Source organism: Convolutriloba macropyga, chromosome 3 (assembly GCF_964194025.1).
Source record: "Convolutriloba macropyga chromosome 3, txConMacr16.3, whole genome shotgun sequence".
Classification (NCBI taxonomy): Eukaryota; Metazoa; Xenacoelomorpha; order Acoela; family Convolutidae; genus Convolutriloba; species Convolutriloba macropyga.
In genome coordinates this window covers 19,863,999-19,887,223 of record NC_134470.1, presented here as the reverse complement: position 1 = coordinate 19,887,223, position 23,225 = coordinate 19,863,999, and the positions used below count along the sequence as shown (strand labels likewise).

At 35.9% G+C, this 23,225-nt stretch overlaps 2 protein-coding genes across 2 annotated transcripts in view; one reads left to right on the top strand and one right to left on the bottom strand.

Moving 5' to 3' along the window:
- LOC142336039 (uncharacterized) overlaps window positions 1-7,471 on the top strand; it is a 64,939-nt gene extending 57,468 nt beyond the window's left edge. The window contains exons 15-17 of the mRNA XM_075384531.1: window positions 3,761-4,384; window positions 5,083-5,173; window positions 7,121-7,471. Coding sequence (XP_075240646.1) covers window positions 3,761-4,384; window positions 5,083-5,173; window positions 7,121-7,350 — 945 coding nt within the window. The 3' untranslated portion in view covers window positions 7,351-7,471. The remainder of the gene's footprint in view (window positions 1-3,760; window positions 4,385-5,082; window positions 5,174-7,120) is intronic.
- Window positions 7,472-10,687: 3,216 nt separating this feature from the next.
- Window positions 10,688-23,225, bottom strand: part of LOC142336036 (uncharacterized) — a 421,548-nt gene continuing 409,010 nt past the window's right edge. Inside the window, exons 7-9 of the mRNA XM_075384528.1 lie at window positions 16,891-17,198; window positions 12,045-12,132; window positions 10,688-11,658 (exon numbers count right to left, since the gene is read on the bottom strand). Of these exons, the coding sequence (XP_075240643.1) occupies window positions 11,438-11,658; window positions 12,045-12,132; window positions 16,891-17,198 (617 nt within the window). The 3' untranslated portion in view covers window positions 10,688-11,437. The remainder of the gene's footprint in view (window positions 11,659-12,044; window positions 12,133-16,890; window positions 17,199-23,225) is intronic.

The window sequence follows — 23,225 nt, the reverse complement described above, 5'->3', positions numbered from 1 at the left end:
TCTTGTGATTTTTTTAGTCGTGTTGACTCAATTGTAAACACGCACGAGCCTAGAGCTTGCTGGTAAAGGAAATCAGTACTAAACCATCGCAAACTTAAGCCGCTTCATTTTCCACTAAAACTCTCTCTCTCTCTCTCTCTTCCTCTCTCTGCTCTAAGAACCAAACATCTACTCCTCCGCTAAGCAGGAATAACAGCAGCGATTGCACGTCTGCCGATTTTATAGCAAAATAGAGTTAGAGTAATATTCACATCCATAGTAATAGAATTCATAGAGTAATAGAATTATTTGCATCAATATTAACTCAAGCTTTAAATATGAACGAACTACCTAATTGTTATTCAATTTTCGTATGTCTATTTATGTTGCGTTTACTAAACCACGGATGTTTTTGTTTTTATTTGTTCCGTCTCCGACAGTTCCTAACCTGTAGATACTCCAAAACCAGCCATGATGTTGATGAACATACAAAGAGAACTTAAGATAAACATCAGAATTGAAACAATCGAATGAAGAATGAGCAAGTCCCAGGTTCTTGAAAATAACAAAAAACAAATTTTAAAATGCAGTTTTTAATGCAGTACTCGTTTCTTATCTTTAGGAAGGCAAATTTCTCATGCATCCCTCCCAACAAAGAAGAATTTTTTTTGCAAATAAGAATTTTTCATTTAGAACAGCGACAATATCTGTAGTGCTTTCTATGGCTAACTCATCGTGATTGCTGAACAGGCATTGGATCAATCAAATGTTGTTTTCTCAATTCTGCGAGTGGATTTCTTTTGGGTTGAACTTGAAGATAATGGGCAAATGTAGTGCCCAAAGTTTTCTATTGTTTATATTTTTGTTTAGGTTTTCGTTTCACGCTTTTTTCTCAAAGAAACTCAAACTTCATTTTGTGATACCTCTGAAGAGTTATTGTACGAACGTTTTGTGGATTCCGCATGACAAGAGAGTTTATTGCTTGTTAATGTTTATACTTTCAAGTAAACATTTTTGTCTTTCTTTATTGTAAAAAATGAACCGCTTTTCTGAAAAGCAAATAATTATATCCAAAAAAATCTTAGACGTAGAATTTTGACAAACTTCGGTTTTGTTGCATTTTAGTGCTGGAAGTTAAATAATCACAATCTGATAAACTATCCGCAACTACGGAAAACCAGAGCAGGCAAATAAGATTACCGAAGAATTAATAACCAAAAAAGGAAGCTAAGAAAGTTTTTTAGAAGCATAAATTTTGCTTTTATTGCTATGTCACAAAGTATAATTTTATTGTGCGCGATCATTATTTATAATTTGATTTCTTTTGCTTATCATTTTTATTTGATTTGATTACTATCCAAAAGTTGAATGGGTTTTTTTTGTGAACACTCCCGATTAGTGTTAGATAAAGAAAAGCTTAGTGAGCATAGGAAGCTGTTGATTTTTGTTTTGCTTCAAAGATTTTTAATAAAATAAGGCATTTATTTCCACAGCAAAGTTTAAATTAACAATTTTCAATCTCAAATTTTTCAAAATGGGGGAATATATATGCGAGGCTGACTTTTTTCTTCAGTCAAATTTTCAGTTTCCGTTTACGCATCGTAAAGTAAAAGGAAAAACAACATCTTGTAGCCCACAGGATCTATGTTTGATTTATATAAAAAATTTCAGGAATTTGGAAAAGGGTAACACTTTAAAATATCGAAGGAAAAATCGAAAAGGAAAAAAAACATCAAGTGAAAAACTACTTTATCAATCTCCTATTATTCTGTTGATTAAAAAGTAATGTAACCAATTTTTCTTTGAGTCGAACAGGTTGTTTGGAAAATCTAAGGACTTCAGTCAATTCAGAGCACTCCTAAACTCAACTTTGAAAATATAAAAGTAAATGCAGAAAAATCTATTTGTCTAGAGTTGTTTTGGCAAACATTTCTCAGTTTTTCATCAGAGTTAAAAATTTGTGTTCTGAAAGCCGCGGATACGTGAAAAAATTGCTTTCTTGGAAAGAACAATAAATCAAATTCATTTTTCAAAAGTAAAGCTGGAAATGTTTTCTGATTTTTTTTTTATTATAATACCTTGTATGAACAGATCAGATCGTTTGAAAAAATTGAGAATTAAAGAGTTTATGGTTTCCAGGTTCAAAACTTAATACATTTTTTTCTGAAAGAAAGAAGAAAATCATTTTCACCTGTTTTATGAAATTGCTCTTCGAACTGATCTTTTGGAGTCTGCTGGAGTTTTTTTAAAATTGGAAAGTTCGACGGTGATTTGAATTGTGAAACTCTTCATATAAAAGCGAAATTTTCTTGAAGGAAGAGAAAGATATATTTCTTTTCTTTATCGGTTCACATAAGTATTTTTAAAATTTTCTGTTTCGTGAAAAATACCCCAAAGAGTGAAAACGCCCAATCGTAAAAAACATACAACCGACAACCCATCTATATCACTGCTACTTAATAGGAACCTTTAATGACGGCCTTTAACGAAATTTTACATGTTAAAACAAGTTGAACAGAGTACAAAAACTGCTTTAGAACTTAAAAAAATAACCTAATAAATTTTGCAAATTGCGTTTTTTTAGAATGGATTTAATAGGTCTAGAATGTAATAATTCTGCGATATTTTTTCTAAAACTTTATTGGGCTATTATGCTCATTAAGCATCGAAAATGACATCCTTTTTTGGAAAAACCTAAAATGTTTAGTTTAAATTTTAAAGTCAATTTTATCATTATCGTTACAATTATGCCAAATTGTCCACACCTATTTTGCCAATTAAAACAAATGATAGTGCAATGAACGGTGACGAACAATGGGTGTCAGTGTCTAGTTGCCAAAGGAAAAACCTAAAAAACTATTTTTTTGGAATCGGGTTCATATTTGTTTGTTTGTTTTTTTTGTTTGTATTGTGTGTGTCTAAGAGTGCGAGAGAGAAAAGGAGAACTTAGTCTGAGAGAATTAGTTCCTTTAAATGTTAGATACAAATACATGCAGAGTGCGAAACAATCAGACCTTTAAATCGCTTTTAAATCTGACCAAAATCAAATCAAAAATATGTTTTTTTAAAGCTCGCCGGTAACACAATTTCGAGACGTTTATTTAAAAAAGCTGATTAATTTATTATTCTCATGAAAGTTCAAAATTTCATCACCTATCTGATTAGATGAAAAAAGAAGACCTAAATGAACGGTGACGAGCTTCAGTAAAGATCAGTTGCCATAATGAAAATTTTCAAACTTTTTTTTGGTATTGGAGTTTGTACTTATGTATTTGTGTGTATAAAGTTTATAGCGTTTGGGTTTGCAAATTTTGTTTGTGTCCGTGCCTTTCAAAGTCTTTAAAATTGTAATACTTCTATATTACTGGAATGCGTTAAGAGTTTTCGTTCTTGTCGGCCGAAAGAAGACGGCAAAATTTTTCGTTGAAACAGTACAATTGTTTTTTTTTCAATGCTTGTAAGTTGCTTTTGGATAAGTTGCTTTCTCATTGGTTTTTTGGCAGAACGTTAACGGTTATTTTTGCATTATTGAGAGGCATGTTGGAACATACTGTGATAAGTACAGACCCGCATGAGCCATCTTTTTTTAAAAAAATTTATATGACAATAATTTCTCAATCATCCAGCATTTTCAATAGCTACAATTCTGAAATGTTGAAGTTAACTTGATATAAATTAAATTTTTAATTCAGAACAAATTTTCTTCAGCAATTTTTTTTCTTCATTTATTCTGATAATTCAGCTGTGCAGTTTTTGCTAATATAATTTAATGTGCTTTCAGGCAATGAGGACTAAATTGAAATTTGAGGAAGATAGAGTTGGACAGGAGACGGCAGTCGAGGCACTCAACCTTCAACGGGATTCCACAGTCCAAAGAGACATGGCTATCGAACAAATGGAAGAAAAAGTGAGCTCATTCATGGCTAAAGTCAATGCTCACACAGCTCGAAGACAACTCATCTCAAAACGACAAAACACTGCTATTGAAGAGATGGAACGAAAAGTTACGGACCAGATTAACGAAAAAATAAACAAACAAACAACCTCTCAAAACCAAAACATTCAACAGAAAATTGCCAAAATACTTGAAGAATTCGAGCGTAACAAGCAATACGCAAAAATGACACTCGATTCGCAAAAAGAAGAGCAAAAGATCAAACTTAAGACCAAATTGCAATTAAAGCAACAAGTTTCAGAAGAGCAGCTTGCTAAAGAAAGTTTAGTGCAGACTAAGAAACACGTGAAAGAACACGAGATCACAGATGAAGAAATGAGAAACTTAATTTTGGACCAAAATAAGCAGAAACTAGTGATGCAGCTTAAAAGGGAGCTGAGGGAAGAAGAAAAGACAGAACAGGACAAATTGGAGCAGAAATTCAAGGAGAAATTTGAAGCTTCACTGGAGGTTAATGCAATTTATAATGCCACTCAGGCCTCCATCAGGGTTTCTTTAAGAAAAATTGGCCCGAAAAATTCCATACTGATAGCCAATTAGTCAAACCACGTTTGCCATTTAGTATTAAGGAATTTTAGGCTTTCACTTTACAAACGTTTGTAAAAAAAACCTTAATATTAGGACAATTTTCCTCGAATTTGGGAACTTTGGGTTAATCCATTTAACGCCATCTGCGCTTTTTGTTTTCAATTCTCATCTTTCCATTAGAATTTCTGCTATATTTTTCCTAAGCTTTATTTTTCCCAATTTAAGTAAAGATAAAATCAGTATTACATTTTTTGGGTAATATAGCATACCGTATTTGAGCGTGGTTGAATAAGAGAACAGTTTTCCATCAAAATTACGGTATGACACTCTTCTGTTGATGAAAAACTGTCCTCTTACGAAAAAATTGTTGTGGGATAAAAAAAATTGCCTTAGCCCAACAATTGTCAACGTTTATTGGTTATTTCGTTTTTTTCCCTGCAGTTACTAAATCGTAAGATCTGACACTTCGATCCTTGCACTTTTTCAGCATTCTGTAAAAAACAATTTGGCGATAACCGGTACAAGGAAAGCAATTTTTGAACGTCAAGTCAGTTACTTCGTGTCCGGCCTCGCCTAACGGTTATCTTTTCCACAATAAAAGACATAGCATGTATTTATAGGAGAGTAGAAAAGAGATGATAGTGAAGCTGGCAGTGTTCAGCGATCTATCAGAGGGTGACATCAAACAAATCCTCCTCGATGTCATCACAGGTGAGCTTTTGCAAAAAGAAAAGTAGAACATTTCACGAATCATTATTATTACTGCTTTACGTTGTTACTTTTATCTGAAGTGATCAAGAATTGAATTTTTAATCGCTTCTTTTCCAATGTTCTTAGACTTAATACTACTCCAATGTTATAATAATAATAATAATAAAAACATCAAATAATATGAATGATAACTGCATCGCAATAAGAACACCATACAATTCAAAGTTGTACCATAGAGGTCAAGTATGCTATTCACAAAATATTAGCTAATGTTTAATTGCTCTTGAACGAAGTTCATAGCAATTATTGTAAACGCGTGTGTCTTTTTACGACTCGAAGAGGAGTATTGACATTCCACAGGCTTTTACGACTCGAAGAGGAGTATTGAGATTCGACAGGTTTTTTAGCAGAAAGCAAGTTTGTTCATGACTTGAAATTTGACTTTTTTCTGCTCGAGCATTTACCTCCGTTTTTGATTGTTGACTTCTGTTTTCGAACATTGGACTTAAACAGTAGCTTCGTTTGTAAGGTATAGTAATTAGGAACTGCTGGTAACGTTCAAGGTGAAGAGGTCATTTTGAGACTCTTTGTTCCTATATAAGTCAACCCTGATTATCTAAACTATACCGCACAAACCCCCCCACCACCTATCTACCACCCCCCCCCCCACCTATGTACCCCCCCCCCCCCACCGCCTCTGCACCCCCAGCTCCCCAACTTATGCCTCACCTACCCCTACCCCCTCCCTTCACCTACCTACCTACCCCCCCCCCCCCAACTACCTCAGCACTACCCACTTTCCCAACCTATCTACCCACCCACCCACCTACCCCCCCCCCGACTCAACTTACCCCACCCCCTGCCTACCCCTACCACCCAAACTACCCCCTCCCTTCACCTAACTACCCCCACCTACACCCCCCACTACACCAGCACTAACCACCTTCCCAAACTATCTACCCACCCACCCACCTACCTACCCCACCCCCACCACATACATACCCCCCCACCGCTACCCTCAAACTACCCCCTACCTTCACTTAACTACCCCGACCTACACTCCCCCCATCTACACCAGCACTACCCACCTCCCCAACCTATCTACCCACCCACCACCCACCCACCTACCTACCCCCCCCCCGCCCCAACCTAACCCTCCCCCCATCTACCCCTACCCCCCAAACTATCCCCTACCTTCACCTAACTACCCACACCTACCCCCCCCCCCCCCCCCCAACTACCCCAGCAGTACCCACCTACCCCTCCTAGCTCCCTCCATGCACCTAAAAAGTTGTCGGCATTTTTAAAACACTTTAACGTGGTTTGTTGGGCTACATTTGTTTTTTTTTTCTTTTGTCTATTTTGATGTTCTGATTTCGGTAAGGTTAGGTTAGAGATTTCAATGCACGACGATTCGAGTCGTTTCCGGTATTCTACTGGCTATGTTTTTTATTCAAAATTTTCGCTTGACAATTTTGACTTCTCGAGTGACTTTTACGACCTTGACTTTTTGCGTTTCGCGTGATCTAAAATTCTCTCTCAATCACATTTTCAAGCAGCTGAACCCAATTGGCGGCAATTTAATACTAAAAGTCAAATGAAAATTGCGCAGAAACTGGAGCCATTTTTTTACTTTAAATCTTAATAGTGGTATATATTGATCTCTAATGTGGTTATTTGAAGCCCACTATTGAATTTCTTAGTCCCATTTAGGCTCCCCTTCCCTTCCACCTTTCCCCATTGAAGCAGGCTGCAATTGATTAGAGCTCCCATTAGTCGTTCGAGAGCAATTCTTCCTACGTTTAGTCGGTTATGTTTATTAAACAACGGAAAAATCACTTTCTCAAAAATCTGCTTTTTTTCCGAAAAAGCGTTTGTTGTTTTTGGTATATCCTTTTGATCAAAATGGTTGTCACAAGTTTTTTTCTAGAAATAATTTGTTTGCAGAGAACGGCGTGGACAGTGAGCAGGCGAAAGCGCTGGGGAAAGATATAAGGAAGAAACTTAAAGAAGCTCAGAAGGAAAAAGAAAAGGAGGAAGAGGAAGAATTAAGGAGAAAAGACAGACGCAGCAGTCATCAGCCCAGTAGACGAACAAGGCGAGAGTCACTTGACTCCTCTGATAAATCATCACAACATTCAGGCAGCGGAAACGAGTCACAACCTTCGCAGAACTAACCATAAATTAGTTAACGCGCTAAAGTTTACCTGAGGAGGCTTCAGATTACATGGCTTGTTTATTTTTTGTTGTAAAATTTTAAGTTTAGTAACATGAATTGAACAATAAATATCGGTAAAACATTTTCCAATGCTTGACAAAAGTCAGACAGAAATCAAAATCATGAAAAACTTCAAATATAAACTTAGAATTTTAAGATAATTGCACGTTTATAAATACGACAAAGAAGATCGGTAATATGCGTTTGCAATTAATGTTCAATCACATCAAATAAAAAAACCTAAATGATTTAAACCCGTTTTTCAAAGTAGTGTATTTTGATATATGCAATGATCATTGTTATGCACTTGCATAACGGAAAGGCGGACAGTTACAAGCCAGAACAATCGTAGTATTCATTTTTCTAAGAAAAACTTAAGTTCTAGCGAATAAATTCTATCATTGTTTTCTAAAAGGAAAGTTTTTTTTCCAATTCTATTAAAATTTGCATTTTTATCATTGAGCCAATCGCTAAATTTGAACGGAGATTACTTATCATTTTTGTCAGAATGAATTCGGGCCAACAATACGTAAACTAATGACGTGAATCAAATAGTTACATTATCAAACCGAATAATTTTACTGCCTTCACAATATGAGCTTGCAAAAAAATGGCAGAAAAATTTTCGGCAACCAGCCTTAAAGGCTCGCTCCCGACTTAAATCAATTGACATTCTAATTATCTTTACCGAAACAATTACCTCACCAACCGGCAATAGCGCTGCAATTGTTATTGAAAGGTTAGAAAAGAAATGTGCTGGTCTTTATTAAGTTGCAGTTTAGAAGATCTAAACATTAGCGATTAACGTCGGCAAATGCCTCTCAAACAACTGGTAAGCGGTTGGCTTCGGCAGTAGCCAGCTGGAGCTTAGAGATGCTAGCATTAAGGGGGTTACCGCAGTGTGTTTGCAAGCGTTGCGGAGGGGGGGTTAAAGCGATGGTGGTTCAAATCGACAGGTGGAGGACGGTTCTACCTCTTTTCACACCCATTTACTTAACCTCCTATAATTTAACCTCGTATATAATCACCCCCAGTCATTTAAACCCGCAATTTATTCACCCGAACTCAGTTAAAGCCGAAATCTTTTTATCTACTTCGGCGTCCAGAAGAGCAATTAGCAAAGCTAAAGTTCAAAGGACTTAAATAACACAAAATTACTGACCTTGAACAGTGTAGCATTGAACAGCTTGCGTTTGTTTGAAATCAACGAATAATGAAGGGAAAGTTTTTTTATGGCGCAATACCTTTGATCAAAAAAGAACACTTGACAAGTCTGACCTCTTTTATGTTGCACTTCCATTTGAATCAAAAACTGTCCTAGTCTAGAAGACGGAAGAACAGGTAGTTTTCAAATGAAAGGATGTAAGCTAAATTTTAAAACCTACTTTCTGCGCAGCTATAAATGATCTTATCGAAACAAAATTTAGCCTTATGTTTCAATTAAATCAAGATTGATATTTTGCTAGCAGCTACGCTGTGCATGTTTTATATCTAAATGTTGCAGAACCGTGTTCCCAATTAGAGTCCCTCATAGGTTTAAAGCCCGGGATCAAATTCCCTTATGAGTCACGATTTGGGGCTTCGACGTAATACCGTGCGGAGGCAAGGAGGAAGCCAACTCAAAAACATTAAGATTGATTTCAAATTTAAATTAACACGAAAACACTTTAAACTCAAAAATATTTCAAATACGCAACTAAGACAAACTTTCAAAAACACAAAACAATTGAAAATCAGTTTCATCACGATAAATGTACATGTTCTGCACCTTTCCTTTCAAGCTGTCAGAATTTTTCTTCCTTGGTTACTTTCGTCCGGATGAGGCATTCACTTTTGCACCTCATCGTATTTTTGCAAATTAGACAAAAGTTTACCAGCTCCCACGTGGGATCCACTGAACACGGATTGTATCCCATAACGCCAGCCCCCAAGAGCATTAGTTGTTCTTGCAATTCCCTCCACGGCAATTCCCTTCAAAAATTTTTCTGTGGCCTCAATTTTTTCGAAAACTAGAGCATGGATAGATTTAATTACCAGGGCCATTTCATGTTTTTTCCTGGCACTCATAATTTTACGTGTTACCAGCTTTCCACTAGAAGCATTATGATTGTGCTCTCCGTTATCGCGAACAATTTTCGGAAACACAGCATTTGTAGATTTGATATTTCGAGGAAATCCAGGCAGTAGTAAACTTATTTACTCTATCATAAAACTCATGGCCTTCTACAACCAATTTTTCTTTGTTTTTGGAAGAAATGGTAAACTTGAAGTCGTCAGTTATTTTGCTGAATTCAAAACGCAATTAAACAATAAATGAGAGTTCCATCTACTTTTCATCTGCTATTCCATCAACAATTTTTTTAACTGACACATTAGGAACTAGATGAGATAACAAATGCGCTAATTGTTATAGTTTTGCTTTTAACTATTGAGTCGTTAGCTTTATTTCCCTGACAATTCAGCTATGCATTTATGGATAAAAATCGGGGTGAAAAAACTTGGTGTGACAAACCCCCAATTTCACCTCGATTTGAATCTCTTAATTAGACTAAATAGAATTGATTGAGACCTAATTATCCTCAATTATAGGAAGCTTAAAATCGGGGTGAAACAATACAGAGTTAAATGATATACAGGTTAAAAAATCAGGGTTAAAATATACGGGTTTAAATGAATAGGGGTGAAAAAACAGGACACCGTGGATGACGGTAGACAATGGGAGTGTTGAGGGCAGGGGTGGCGCGATAATGGGGGAATGGGTTGCCCTTCACACCATTAAATTATCTCAAAACAATTTTGGTGAATCCCATTCTTTGAGTATAGTAGGCTCAGGGCTCTAAGAGAACTCAATGCCAGCTGTTTTCCCCCCTTTTTGAGGACGATAAGTCAAATGGGTCAGACGAAAAATCGGTCAAGCGAAAAATCTCATAGAAAGACCACAGGACTGATATAATTGCGACGAACTTCGTTTGAGAGCAATTAAAAAGTCTCATGGGATTTTCAATGATACGTTTACTTTGTCTCTTTGAAATTTTTCAACGGTAAATAAAAGTTTTCATTGGGAAAATTTTTGTCACGCATCATGAAAAGTCTGGTTTTGATTTTTTTTTCAAATTCATCACCTCTGTTGAAGATATTGATGCTGTAACTATTTAAGCCAAAATTATGCTACCTCAAATACAAAACATGCAGTCAACGAGGTATAAATGCATGTTGAGCGTTTAATTCTTAATGAGCACAAGTTCCAACAGGAATCTTTGTCATAAATTCAGTTTAACACCTAAAACAGCAAAAAGTTTTCATTGTACGAAAAATGAATTAGCAATTTTACTATTTACAATCCAATATTTGAATATGTACATATGTGAACACTGAAAACATCCTTTAATTTGCACAGATAGATCACATTCTTTCAGAAAATATAATTAATCCGATGAAAAGTAAAGCATAGACGGAGAAGCTCCGATATGAGATTGAGATAATTGATAGTCAGACTTATAGAATCCAACAGTGGACTGATTATGATAGCGATATGTTCAAACATTATAAACAATGCAACACAAAACAAAACTTGATTTCATATTTTGAAACCTCCTGGTATGCATATAATGAAAACCGCAGTAAATACAAATCATATTGAAACAATCCCTATGATAGATAATTTTAGCATTTATCCGTCTAGCAGTCGCAATTGCTCTGATCATCAAAGACACAACAGAGAAAACTTTTGCTTTTTACAAGCAGTAGATAACAATCTAAATTCCCGTAAATAAAAAATTTACAATACAAAGTAGGTCCATTACCTGAATTCACAGATTTGATCCAACAAAAATTGTAACACCATTTGCAATACTTTGTAGACAAATTCACAGGGCAACATTTTTTAAACAGTCCAAATACTTTTAAGCGCAGCACTCATGGATAAATTGACCCCAGTCGGACTTAGTAACGTGTATTAGCTCGTAAATCGGCGATCATTGGTCAAAAATTGTATTGGTCACTGCGTCTTGTCAGCAATTTTCAGATGTCTCAAAACGTTAAGTTTCTCAATTGGGCACTGAGTAAATATGGTCTACTTCATTAGAACCTGATTCAAATGATATGCCAGGAGGGGCAAAGAGACTCTCGTCAATGCCCAGATCCAACAGAGTCCTGGCGGCAGAGTCCAATTCCCCTTCTGTGGGACTCGTGGCCGCAAGTGCATTGTAGTACAGACCAGATCCCAAGTCTGGCATGTTTGGTGAAACTGTCGTAGCCGTTTGAAGACCTGGATCAAAGATCAAGAACACATCTTAATGAATGTTTTAACATCAAAGCCGAATCTGAGAGAGCTTGAAGATCTCATGGTGAGGTGGCATTGCCTACTAAACAAACAGTTTTGAGTGACAGATTCAAAGAGATTGACGCTTCAATAATCGGTCAGTTTTGAAAATTTAGGGCGCAAAAATACGAGCTATTTCAGATGCAGGTATTACACAAAATTGACCACAAATTCCCCGAGAGCACACTTAACAGAGTAACAAATGCATTCGTTTATTAAGGTGTCTCCTTAACCTTAAATGTATCCTTAAACGTAACCTTCCTCAGCAATTGCTGCTTGAAACGACGTGAGCAAAATGCGATTGCGAAAAATAGAAAAATCAGAGCACTTACTAGGATATAAGTTGCCATAGTTGTGCGACTGAAATGGATTCACATAAGCTGTTGAAGGAGCCGATTCTGGGCTGTAAACTCCATTGTCCTAAAAACAAAAAAAAATGTTACGATCGATGTCTGGCTTCCAGTCTGGCTTTGAGTCTGCATATAATTGCAAGCCTAGCGGGGTAGCCATTATACGAACTAGTTTTGAGCTCTCAAAATTCTGCACCTTAAAACACATTCTCTTCTTCTTTCTTGCTGCTCAAGGCCCATAGCTCTACTTTGAAACATAGCCGCCATATTGTCAGAAAATACCTGCCGCTGACACGACAGCCGATGGAATTGAAACAGTAAGATTTTTTTTAAGTGTCAAAAACTGTTCTAATTTGATCCACCGTTTCATTAAATTAGCTAAATATGGAACACGCAGCCTTTAAATTGGAGGAAAATAAGCTCAACACTGATAACAATTAGTTCAATACTCAACGGAAATTTCATAACATGATGCTCTAACTCTTTAAACAACAGGTCATAGTGCCCGGGCTTTTTTGGTTTACCGTTTCTTTTGATTTCATCTTCTTGAGCACAAACGCATTCACATAAAATTGCTGCGTGAACTTTAAATTCCTTTCAGTTGAAGTAAAAAAAAGTCCTTTAAAAATTATTTTTCCGAAAAATGTAACAATTATCGACAATAACAATACTTTATGTATCTAGCGGCACTATGCATCCCTAGAATAAATAAGTCATAGATACAACCCTTGCAAAATCAATAGTAAAAAAAAGGCCACAAAACAAATTCGTCAAAAAAGAATCTTTTTCACAACTAGTTCTTTATTTTTATCTTAGCTGACTTAGATGCCAATTGTTTTTGAAATTTTTTAGTGAATTTTTGCTTCTTGCTTTTATTGTTGTTCTTGTCACTTCTCAGCACATGGATTTATTAAGAGCTGTTTTTCGACTCTAAAGGTGTACGTTCCGCTGTGATTGAAATATTTGTTTTACACTTGAGCTTTGAACATTTAAACAAATATTTCAATCACAGCGGAACGTACGCCTTTAGAGTCGGAAAACAGCTCTTAATAAATCCATGTGCTGAGAAATGACAAGAACAACAATAAAAGCAAGACGCAAAAATTCACTAACAAATTTCAAAAACAATTGGCATCTAAGTCAGCTAAGATAAAAATAAAGAACTGAAAGCCGGTATATTGTACATATTCACGCATCACTAGAAGCGTAAAAGAACTGTTATTATTTATACTATGCAACAAGACCACACGAAAAGCATCAAACCGGGCCCAACTCAAAAATCAAAATTTTCAGACAGAAAATAGTCGAAGTAATAGACCACTGACATGAAATCAAGATAGCAAGTAGAATCAATAAGCAACTAATGACATGTGTTCTAAATGAGATTAAATAGATAGACAACAAAATGGACAAAATATAAAAGCAAAACTGAAAAACAATTTTTAAAAACAAAAAAGTTCTCGTCATTGAAAGATTCAGCCATGATCGAAACAATTAAGTTAACTAACTTATAGTACCTCATTAGCAGCCGATGAGACCTTCCATTCGGGAGACCAAGTGATAAGACAACAACAAAAATGAGCCAAATCAAAAATTCAAAAAATTATGCCGAATTGTGTCGACGTCATAATAATCTTTAGATGCCCGTTCCAGGACTCAAGCAATTGCAATTAGCTGCAATTAGGAAACCAAAAATTTGTTACAACGCAATTCTCACTCCACTTTAAAGGTAGTTTGAAAAAATTCACGCTTCAAAACTACTAGTTTTTTCGCTCCTATTACTATTCCAGCGTGACCAACGTCACCTCTCAATGACATCAAAAAGTTGAAAAGATCATTTTTCAAAAATAAACCTACTCAAGTCGGACAAATTGCTCTGGAACGGCAGGCGGCTCAAATTAATTTAGAGGGGACTGCAGCTTAGATATTTATGGGTTGCGACCTCCGGGGTAAAAGACTAAACCATTAACCAATCGGCTATCAGGCCCTTTGCGATTGTCTATCTTAAAATCGCTTTTGTTTTAGCACCAGACAACTTCTGAACATAGCCGGCAGATTGCCGGTATAGCTGCGAAAGAATAGACATGCGTGCAATATAATAGAGGACACAGATACAGATCTAAATTGAAAAAAAAATCGACGCCGCTCAAAAAAAACTAGGTAAAAAACATTCAACGATAAATTAATAAAGCTTGTTAAAATTCATTCCGCAGAAGCCTCTTATTAGGGAAGCCTCTTTACTGCACAAATGAGTTTCTTTGACCTTAAACAAATTCAAATTAAACTTAAGTTCTAAAGTGCAAAGTCATTTTATTGAGTGAGGTAAGTCACTTATGATCAAAATCTAATCCCGCAAATAACCTAAAAACTTAAGCTAAAGCGAGTGAGAAATGACGTCACGCGCGCAAATGCCGTTAGTGAGAGGAAGAAGTCATTCAGAAAATTTGACTTTTTCAGCTTTGCTGTGTGAACAAATGTAAAATGAAAAAAGAGCGTCAGACGACGAAACAAAAAACATAGCCGGAAGAATTCCGGAAGCGACTCGAAGCACCAAAACTTCACAAAAAGCTGAAGCCATTACCTTTTGTATTAAACCATTAACTCATTACCTCCCCGGGTCTGATATAAAAATCGGTGAAATTTAAACCACTGTCACCAAGAGAAAGAAAATGCAGCAAAATTTTATTATTGAAAACGTTTGGTAACGTTAAAAAAGTCTGAAATTTTTAGGATGGTCAAAAAACTGATAGCCTGACAAAGCTGACAGGGCCATCAATTGCCCTCAGATAATTAATGATTCTAATCTCAAAAAGATCGCGAAAGCAAACGGCAGATAAAAACTTTTCAAAAAAGACCGGAAAGTCAAAATTATTAAAAAGAGTGCTCAAACTTAAGAATCAGAGAACCACTACAATTAGATTTCTAATCAAGGCAATTAAGACAAAAATAATACATGATTCTTCCTTGTTGTATATATGCTAGACAACATGATTTCATACTAATTCAAAAATTAATATAATCATAGAAAAACAAAAGCAACAGAATAATATTCAAAGGCAAAAAATCGTCTAAAAACAATACCAAGCCCGGAAGAAAATTGCAATGAATAGTAATAAGTAGAAATGTTGGAAAAGACTTTCTAGCAGACTCCCAGTACTGCCTTATTTTGAATTAAACCAATTGCATTGCAAACTGAACAAACAAGATCTAAGAAAAAGCTGAATTCATTCAATTTTTTAACAACAGAAAAAATCAATATAACGAATATAAAAGTAGGTGCCACGACAAAACTAAAATGATACAAACGAGAATGTGAAGAATATGGACACAGTGTTAGGAAAACCGTAACAAAAGACCAATTCTTGATTTTTGAAAGTTAAAAATCAAATTTAAAAAAATCAAGAAAAACGAGTACATTTCATTGCTCAGCATTCGAGACATAGAAAAGACAACAAGTCATTCGAGACAAAAATCCAACTTGCTGTACAGAATAAAACAAGAAAAAGCAGAATTCAGACATACGTAACAATGAAACATTTTGCAAAAAAGTGGTCAAAAAATAATTAAGACTGCATTTATGAAAAACATTTATCCGATTTTTTCAAAAGATTAACACCAAAAAATGATTGAATTTCAATTGAAACGAAATTAAAATCCCCCATGTTTCCCAAAATACTATCTCTAGTAATTAAAAGCAAAATACAAACAAAAAACTGAAAAAAATTGGCAAAAAACTACGAAAATCGGATTAGCAAATGTACAATTTTATGAAACAAAATTACATCGAGGTAGAAAGAGGCATTGAGTATATGAATTATCAAAGGGAAGTTGCCATATTAACTGATTGTTGACAAAAAACAGCTAAAAGATCCAAAAATGAAGAAATTAATAGAAAAAAAGCCAAAAATTAACTAAAAAATCAAGAAATATGTGCCAATTTCGCATTTGAAACGCAATTTCAGGCTATGCAAAATACTGTGCTATCAATTTCAGGGGTTTACATTTCAACATAGCATCGATTAAAAATTATTTCTATAAAAAACCAAATTACAAGAAAAAAACTAGGCCACTTAGACGAAAAAACGGCTAAAAACGGTTATCTATATGTGCCATTCAGTCAAAAACTACTTTTCAATGTCAAAAAGTCATTCACTAAACGCAGCGTATGATCAAAAAACTTCTCTCGCTCAGAAAAAATTAGTTCACAGTGCAATTTTACTCGCTTTCGCTTTTAGGTCAAAACATCGTCTGAACGAAGAATAGTACTTCCGGTAAAAAAAAAAAACCTTAAGAAAACCAATACTCCTCTTCGAGTCGTAAAAATCAAGAGCACCGCAATATAGCTACGCTCAGCTTACAGCTTCGCGGCTATAAAAAAAAGCAATTCAGGTCACGCAAATACCTAGAAGTCAAGAGTCAAAAATTAATCGAAAGAATGAATAAACCATTAACCAATCGGCTATCAGGCCCTTTGCGATTGCCTATCTTACACTTGCTTTCGTTTTAGCAACAGATAACTTCTGGAAAAGAGCAATTTAGGTCATGCAAAAACCAAGAAGTCCAGAGTCAAAAATCGAGAGAATGTTCCGGAACAAGCAGCAAAAATTTTGTATAAGACACATTCACAGTAATTGCTTCAAACTTCGCACAATTCAATTAAGGTTGTTATCTCTGAATCCTCTAACATGGTGTTTTCACTGATTGTTCTAAATTAAATTTGGCATTTTATATTGGACATGATGAAGACTAGAATGAGAGGCTAAAAATATTTCCATCCAAGACGATAAACGTGACTTTCGCAATTTTAATTCAATTCCAATCAATCAACCTGCTGGTTTGTATTGAGATAATCCAATCCGAAGGATCCCTGCTGATCGTTAGAAGGAATATTCACGTGACCGTTGTCGGAACCAACGGAGTTCAGTCTGTTTAGTGCCAGCAGAGCGAAGTCATCATCCACGGGTCCTCTTTCTCCAGTTTCCATGTACATGTTCTGCTCTGTCGGTTGAATTGCCAGGTCCAATAGAGTAGCACCTTTGGTTTTAGAAGTAGCGCTTGGCGATTGCGGTGACTTGGCGGGCTCGGAGGGTTTGACCGGTTCTCTGGGTCTGTTGGGTACAGGAGGTGGTTTCAGAGCTATGGCAAAGTATGCACATTGCAACAAGAACGTAAACATAGCCGGCAGATAGCCAGAAAATAGCCGCAGTTGACGCACTAGACGCACATCGGGATTGAAACAGAAAAAAAAGAAAACAGAAATTGACAAAAAAATTTCCAAAGTTTCAAAAATTGTTCTAATTCAGTGTGCAGTTTCAGTTAGATTCTAAACCTATACTTACTTTAGCTTCTAAACTGAAGGGTATTAAGCGTAATACTAATATCAGCTAGCAATCGCTCTAACGAACTTTGACAACCTAATTCAAAAAGACTTAATGACCGGGCTTTATCGGTTTATCCCGGTTCTTTTGATTTTGCTCTTATGACATTGAGCATATCCATTAAATTTCGTAACTCAATGCTTGAAAGAATTTAAAATCCATTCGGTTGAAGCAGTGATTGAAGCGAGTCAGAAGTCAAACGTGAAAATTGTGATTTATGTAAAACGAAAAACGTGATCAAAAGGTAAAGCGAAATAAACATAGCAGGACAAGTCCTGACGTACAATTCAAAGAATTTTCATTGACTAAACAAAAGACTAGACCCAGTAGGGACTATGAGTGAACTAGTAAAACCATTCCTAAAAAAACAGATCAAAAATATTTTAAAAGAAAAAAACAGAAAATCAATGTTAAAATGCCGCATGTGGACAAAAACCACTAGCGAGAAATGGAAATTTGGTTGAAACAAAAAACTAGGCCTAGAATGAACTATGAATGGATTGGGAAAACCATTTAAAAAAATTGGATCCAAAAAATTGAAAAAACAGTAAAAATCAAAGTGAAATTGCCGCATGTGAACAAAAAACCACTAGCGAGAAAGCGAATTTTTTTTTCAAACAAAGCTTTCTCACTCTACTTTAAAATTAGATCGAAAAAAATTCACGCCACAAAACCACTCGCTTTTTCGCTCCACTTCCTGTTTCGGTGTGACCAAAATCACTACTCCTATTTGACTTCAAAAATCATGAAAAAGTGTGAACAGATCTTAACAAAGAAAGACAGCGCCCCAATACAATTCAAATTCTTCGAATTGTAATAAAAAAGGAGAGCGCCTAAATAAGAACCGTTTGAGAGGCTGACGGCGGCTATTAAACATGTACAATTAGCTAGAGATATACTTGCTGCAGAATTCCCTAACCCATTGTTTACGGCTAACAAAACTTGGAAAACTATATTCCATAATTGTTTCTTATTTTTGTTTCTATAAGGAACTACTTTAACCAGAGGATAGTTGCTATTGGCCTTTTTGTTCGGCACTGATGGATATCTATCACGGAGCAAACAAAACATACCATTGAAGCGCTCATTGAGTTCAACAGATTTTTAGTTTTCTTGTTTCTCGAGTCAATAAAATGGGTCCCGAGTTTCCAAAACTTTAGTGAAACCATTTTTTGTCAAAGACAGCTTGAACAAGTCTAACAACGAAAGCTAGTGACATTGTTCTGATACGAGGGGCAGGGGATTTTTATCGGATACAGCTGGAGCCTCAAGTCAGTAGCTAAAAGTGATGGTTCCATTATAAACCAAAAAACGACTAACAGTGAGTAATAAAATTACCTGTTCAGTTTTGATTTCATTAACTTTTGTTGAAATTGACACCCAGTACGCCCCGCAATTGTGTTCAGCTTTTGATAAAAATTGAAGCAAATTTATTTCACGCGATAAAAAGCTGAAGTCAGGTCCCAAAAATTTCAGACAGACTTGATGACAGCTAAAATGACAGCAAACTTGGTTTAATAGAGCTTATAATTGAGCAGTCTCCTTTTCCGCTCATCGATACAAACGGTAGGAGGAAAAAGCGTTACATTTCTTCTCCAACATTGAAGACCGAATCTAACATTGAAATAGTACTGTCCCTCACATTGACATGATTTCGTTTTCTCAGCAGTTTGGATGAATTGTATACTTAGAGACTATTATAGATAGAACTCGTTTATTTCGTTCTTAAGGAGGAAAAGTCAAATGCTCAAACGAACGAACTAACACCGAAAATCGGCAGTACAAAAAAAAGCAGAAAGAAAGATCAACGCGACTGTAATCACTACAAACTTCGAATAACAGCAATTAAAAACCAAAAATGAGGTAAAAATTTAATCTAAAATTTTGATTCCAACAAAAAGAAAGAAGGGAAAGACGTTTCAATTAGTCGTACATTTATCGTTTTCTGCTATGCTCCGTGTTTGAATCAAAAACATGAAAGTTTCAGCCGTAATTTTTTTATAAAAAAAATCAAACTGAGCACGCGCTCAAATGAGATGTTCTTGCAGGAAAAAATGACAAAAAATTTACTTCATTCAGAACTTCAGTCGCATTTTTATTCAAAAACAACTTATCTAAGCTTGAGCGAAAGAAAGCGGCAACTAAATCTAGTTTTATAATATTTTTATGTTCAATAACTCGAAAATCTAACCGGCTAACGCCAAACCAATCGCTGTGAAACGAGGGAGATTGTCTACTGCTATAGCTTGGGGCTTAACTACAGTAGATTTAAAAGAAACTATTAGAGTCCAGACTACACCATTGAATCAATGAACGAGTAATTGCTGTCAATCGACTGTCGTCAGTAGCTTACTAAGGCTTAGAAAGATAGCTTCAGCTTATCTCAGAGAGGAAGAAAGTAATAGGGGCAAAATGTAAAATAGGGTGCAAGAGGTAGGGGTTCAATAGGGTCCAAACCGTCAAATTTCCTACGCCATGCACTTAAGTCTTTTCAGCAGCTTGGATGAAATGTATACTTAGAGACTTTATAGCTCTAAGACTTTATAGCTCTATGAGCAGTACTCGGCAAATAAATGCCATCAGGACTTTTCCCGTTTATTTCGTTCTTGAGGACGAAAAGTCAAACGCTCAAACGAAAGAACTATAAAACAGAAAATCGCAAGTGAAAAAAATAGCACAAGAAAGAAAGATCAGCGCGACTGTAATTACTACAAATTTCGTACAACTGCAATTAAAACCCGAAGAAAAGGACGTAAAGATTTGCTTTAAAATTTTGATTCCGTTAAAAAGAAAGAAAGAAGGCAAAAACGTTTCAATTGGTCGTACATTTATCGTTTTCTGCTATCCTCCGTGTTTGAATCAAAATTTCCACCGTTAATTTTATAAAAACAAAAACCAAACTGAGCACGGGCTCAAAGGAGATGTTCTTGCAGATAAAACTGAGACGAAATTTACACAATACAGAACTTCAGTCACATTCTCCATTTTAAAAACACCTTATCTACGCTTGAGCGTAAGAAAGCGGCAACTAAATCTACTTTTATAATATTTTAATGTTTAACAACTCGAAAATCTAACCGGCTAACGCCAAACCAATCGCTGTGAAACGAGGGAGATTGTCTACTGCTACAGCTTGGGGCTTAACTACAGTAGGAAATTACTAGAGTCCAGACTACACCATTGAATCAATGAACGAGTAATTGCTGTCAAACGACTGTCGTCAGCAGCTTACTAAGGCTTAGGAAGATAGCCTCAGCTTAACTCAGAGAGGGAGAAAGTAATAGGGGGCAAAATATAAACTGGGGTGCAAGAGGTGGGGGTTCAATAGGGTCCAAACCGCCAATCTTTTCAGAAGCTTGGATGAAATGTATACTTAGAGACTATTATAGCTCTAAGGGCACTGTTCGGCAAATAAATGCCCTCCAGACTTTCTGTTTTTTTCGTTCTTGAGGACCAAAAGTCGTTCTTGATGACCACCATGCACTAAGTCATTTCAGCAGTTTTGGTGATTTTCACACCCAGAGACTAGTGATGCTCTACGAAAACTGCTCAGCATTTTAATGAACTCCGGGCGTTACCTAGTCGTTACCTATTTTGGAGGACGAAAAGTCCTGTCAAAAGAAAAATCACAAGTACAAATAGTTCCATTAGAAAAAGACTAGCACCATTAAAATAGTTGCTAAAAACTTCAATCGAGCGCAAATAAACAGAGCTGACTCACCGGCTAAAACTTGGATTGATGGCAACTAATAATGAGTCAATTTCACATTTTTCAGCATTGGTTTAAAACATATAATAGCCCCATATATTGATATTCAGATTGGCAAAAACATTTTAAAACAAACCGACTACCTTCAAATGAATTGCTCTCAAACGACACGCGGGGGGGGGATTTAATTTAGCGGTGTAACTTAGAAAACATTTTATGGGTTTAAAACCTCAACATCATAGGCGTTCGAACACGGGCCCTCCAGGATAGTAGTGACATCATAACCGCTGTTGCAACAACAGCTAACATTCTCAACCACACAAGCGCTTTTATATTAGCAACAAACAGAGAGCAAGTGAGATCACTCAAAAATGAGAAGCGTTAAAAAGTCACTTGAGAAGTCAAAAAATCGAAGAAAGTTCTATAACAAAAGCGCAAAAAATGAGTCAAGGAACGATCTGTAAAAAATGCGCAAAAATGGGCCAGCAACACTTTTGGATGAAAACAGGGCATATTTACAATCATTGCCTCAAGCTTCGTTCGAGGGCAATTGATAAATGCAATCTTTTTTTTAGCTTTAACACTTTTAGAAAACGCCAGGAACGTTTATTCTACCAACAAAAGAACTGCTGAACGGCAAATAAACAAAATCGCTCACGCAAATTCCACGTAATACTTCCGAAAAATGGCAAAAATTGAAAATAAAAATGATAGTAAATTTTTGGACCGAAATATCCTTCAGACTAAAGTTCTGCTTAAATCTCCAGCACCCCGACAAAAATAAAAAAACATTTCCGCTCAACAGTCGAGAACTGAAAAAAACATAGCTGGCAGATTGCCAGAAAATAGCCGCAATTGCTTTGTAAATATGCAGTCACAAAAAAGTAAAACAACCAACTAACGTCGGGCGAATTGCTCTCAAGCGACCAGCGTTCTGTTGGCTTCATCAGTAGCTAGTCACCGTTTAGTGAGGCTAGCTTCAGATTAGTTGGTCCCGTAAGGTGAGCGCAGCTGGGGTGAACCACAGCGGGGGTGCAAAAGTAGATTGGGGACTGATGTGGGGGCGGTGGGCGGGGGGTGTTGGATCAATTTCTACGAACCGCGCTTCACACCATAAGTATTAGTCACCAAAACAGTTTCTGTTAATCGCATAATTAAAGACTAGTGGGGCTCAACGGCTCTATGAGAACTTTATGCAAACTGGGCACTACCTTTTTATCCCGTTTCTGAAGACGAAAGTCAAATGGTTCAGACGAAAAATCAGCCCAGCGAAAAATTGCATAAAAGAGACAAACAGTATTAAAATATTCGCAACACATTGCTTTTGAGAGCAATTAACAATTATTTCCTAAAAAGTGCCTGTTAAGTCATTTACGATAAAAAAATTCCTACAATAACTAATTGTTAATGAGGATCAGAGAAGATGACATTACGCCCCATAACGGCATCAAAAAAAAAGAGATGGAGTGAGAGAGATAGAAATGAAACGAGAAAGAGAAGGAATAAAACCTCAACCGAGAGAGAAAGAGATCGAAAAATTTTTCAGGATTGGATTCCACTCTGCAACTTCTAGTCTAAATTTCTAGCCTTGTTAGTAAATAAATCATATAGAAAAAAGTTGAAAAAAGCAAAATTAAAAACAAAAGTTTTCAACTTCGCAGTAAATTAAGTTCAAAACCAATTGTGTCTCAAAAATTCTGGACAAAAGTTCTTGGAGGATGTCCCAGGGCCTCTTTTGCCGGAAAGAACATGACGAAATTGCAAATAATTTAAAAAATTGCTTAAATTCACGATATTAAAATCTTGAAAAACATTCCGTGGCATCTATAAACTATTGTCAAACCCTAGGGAGTTCCTTGGCTCTTGGGGCTAGAGGAACGTAAAAAACGACAAAAATTTTCAAAAAACTTGAAAATGCAAGTTAAAAAAAAGTTGCTAAAGCTTAAGATATTAAAAAGGAGAATTAATCAATGACTAACAAAAATCTTTCAGTAATTATTATCAACAACTAACAATAATAACTGTAAATGTCAAAATGAAAAAATCGCAATAATGGTCAAAAAAGGCTAATAGCCA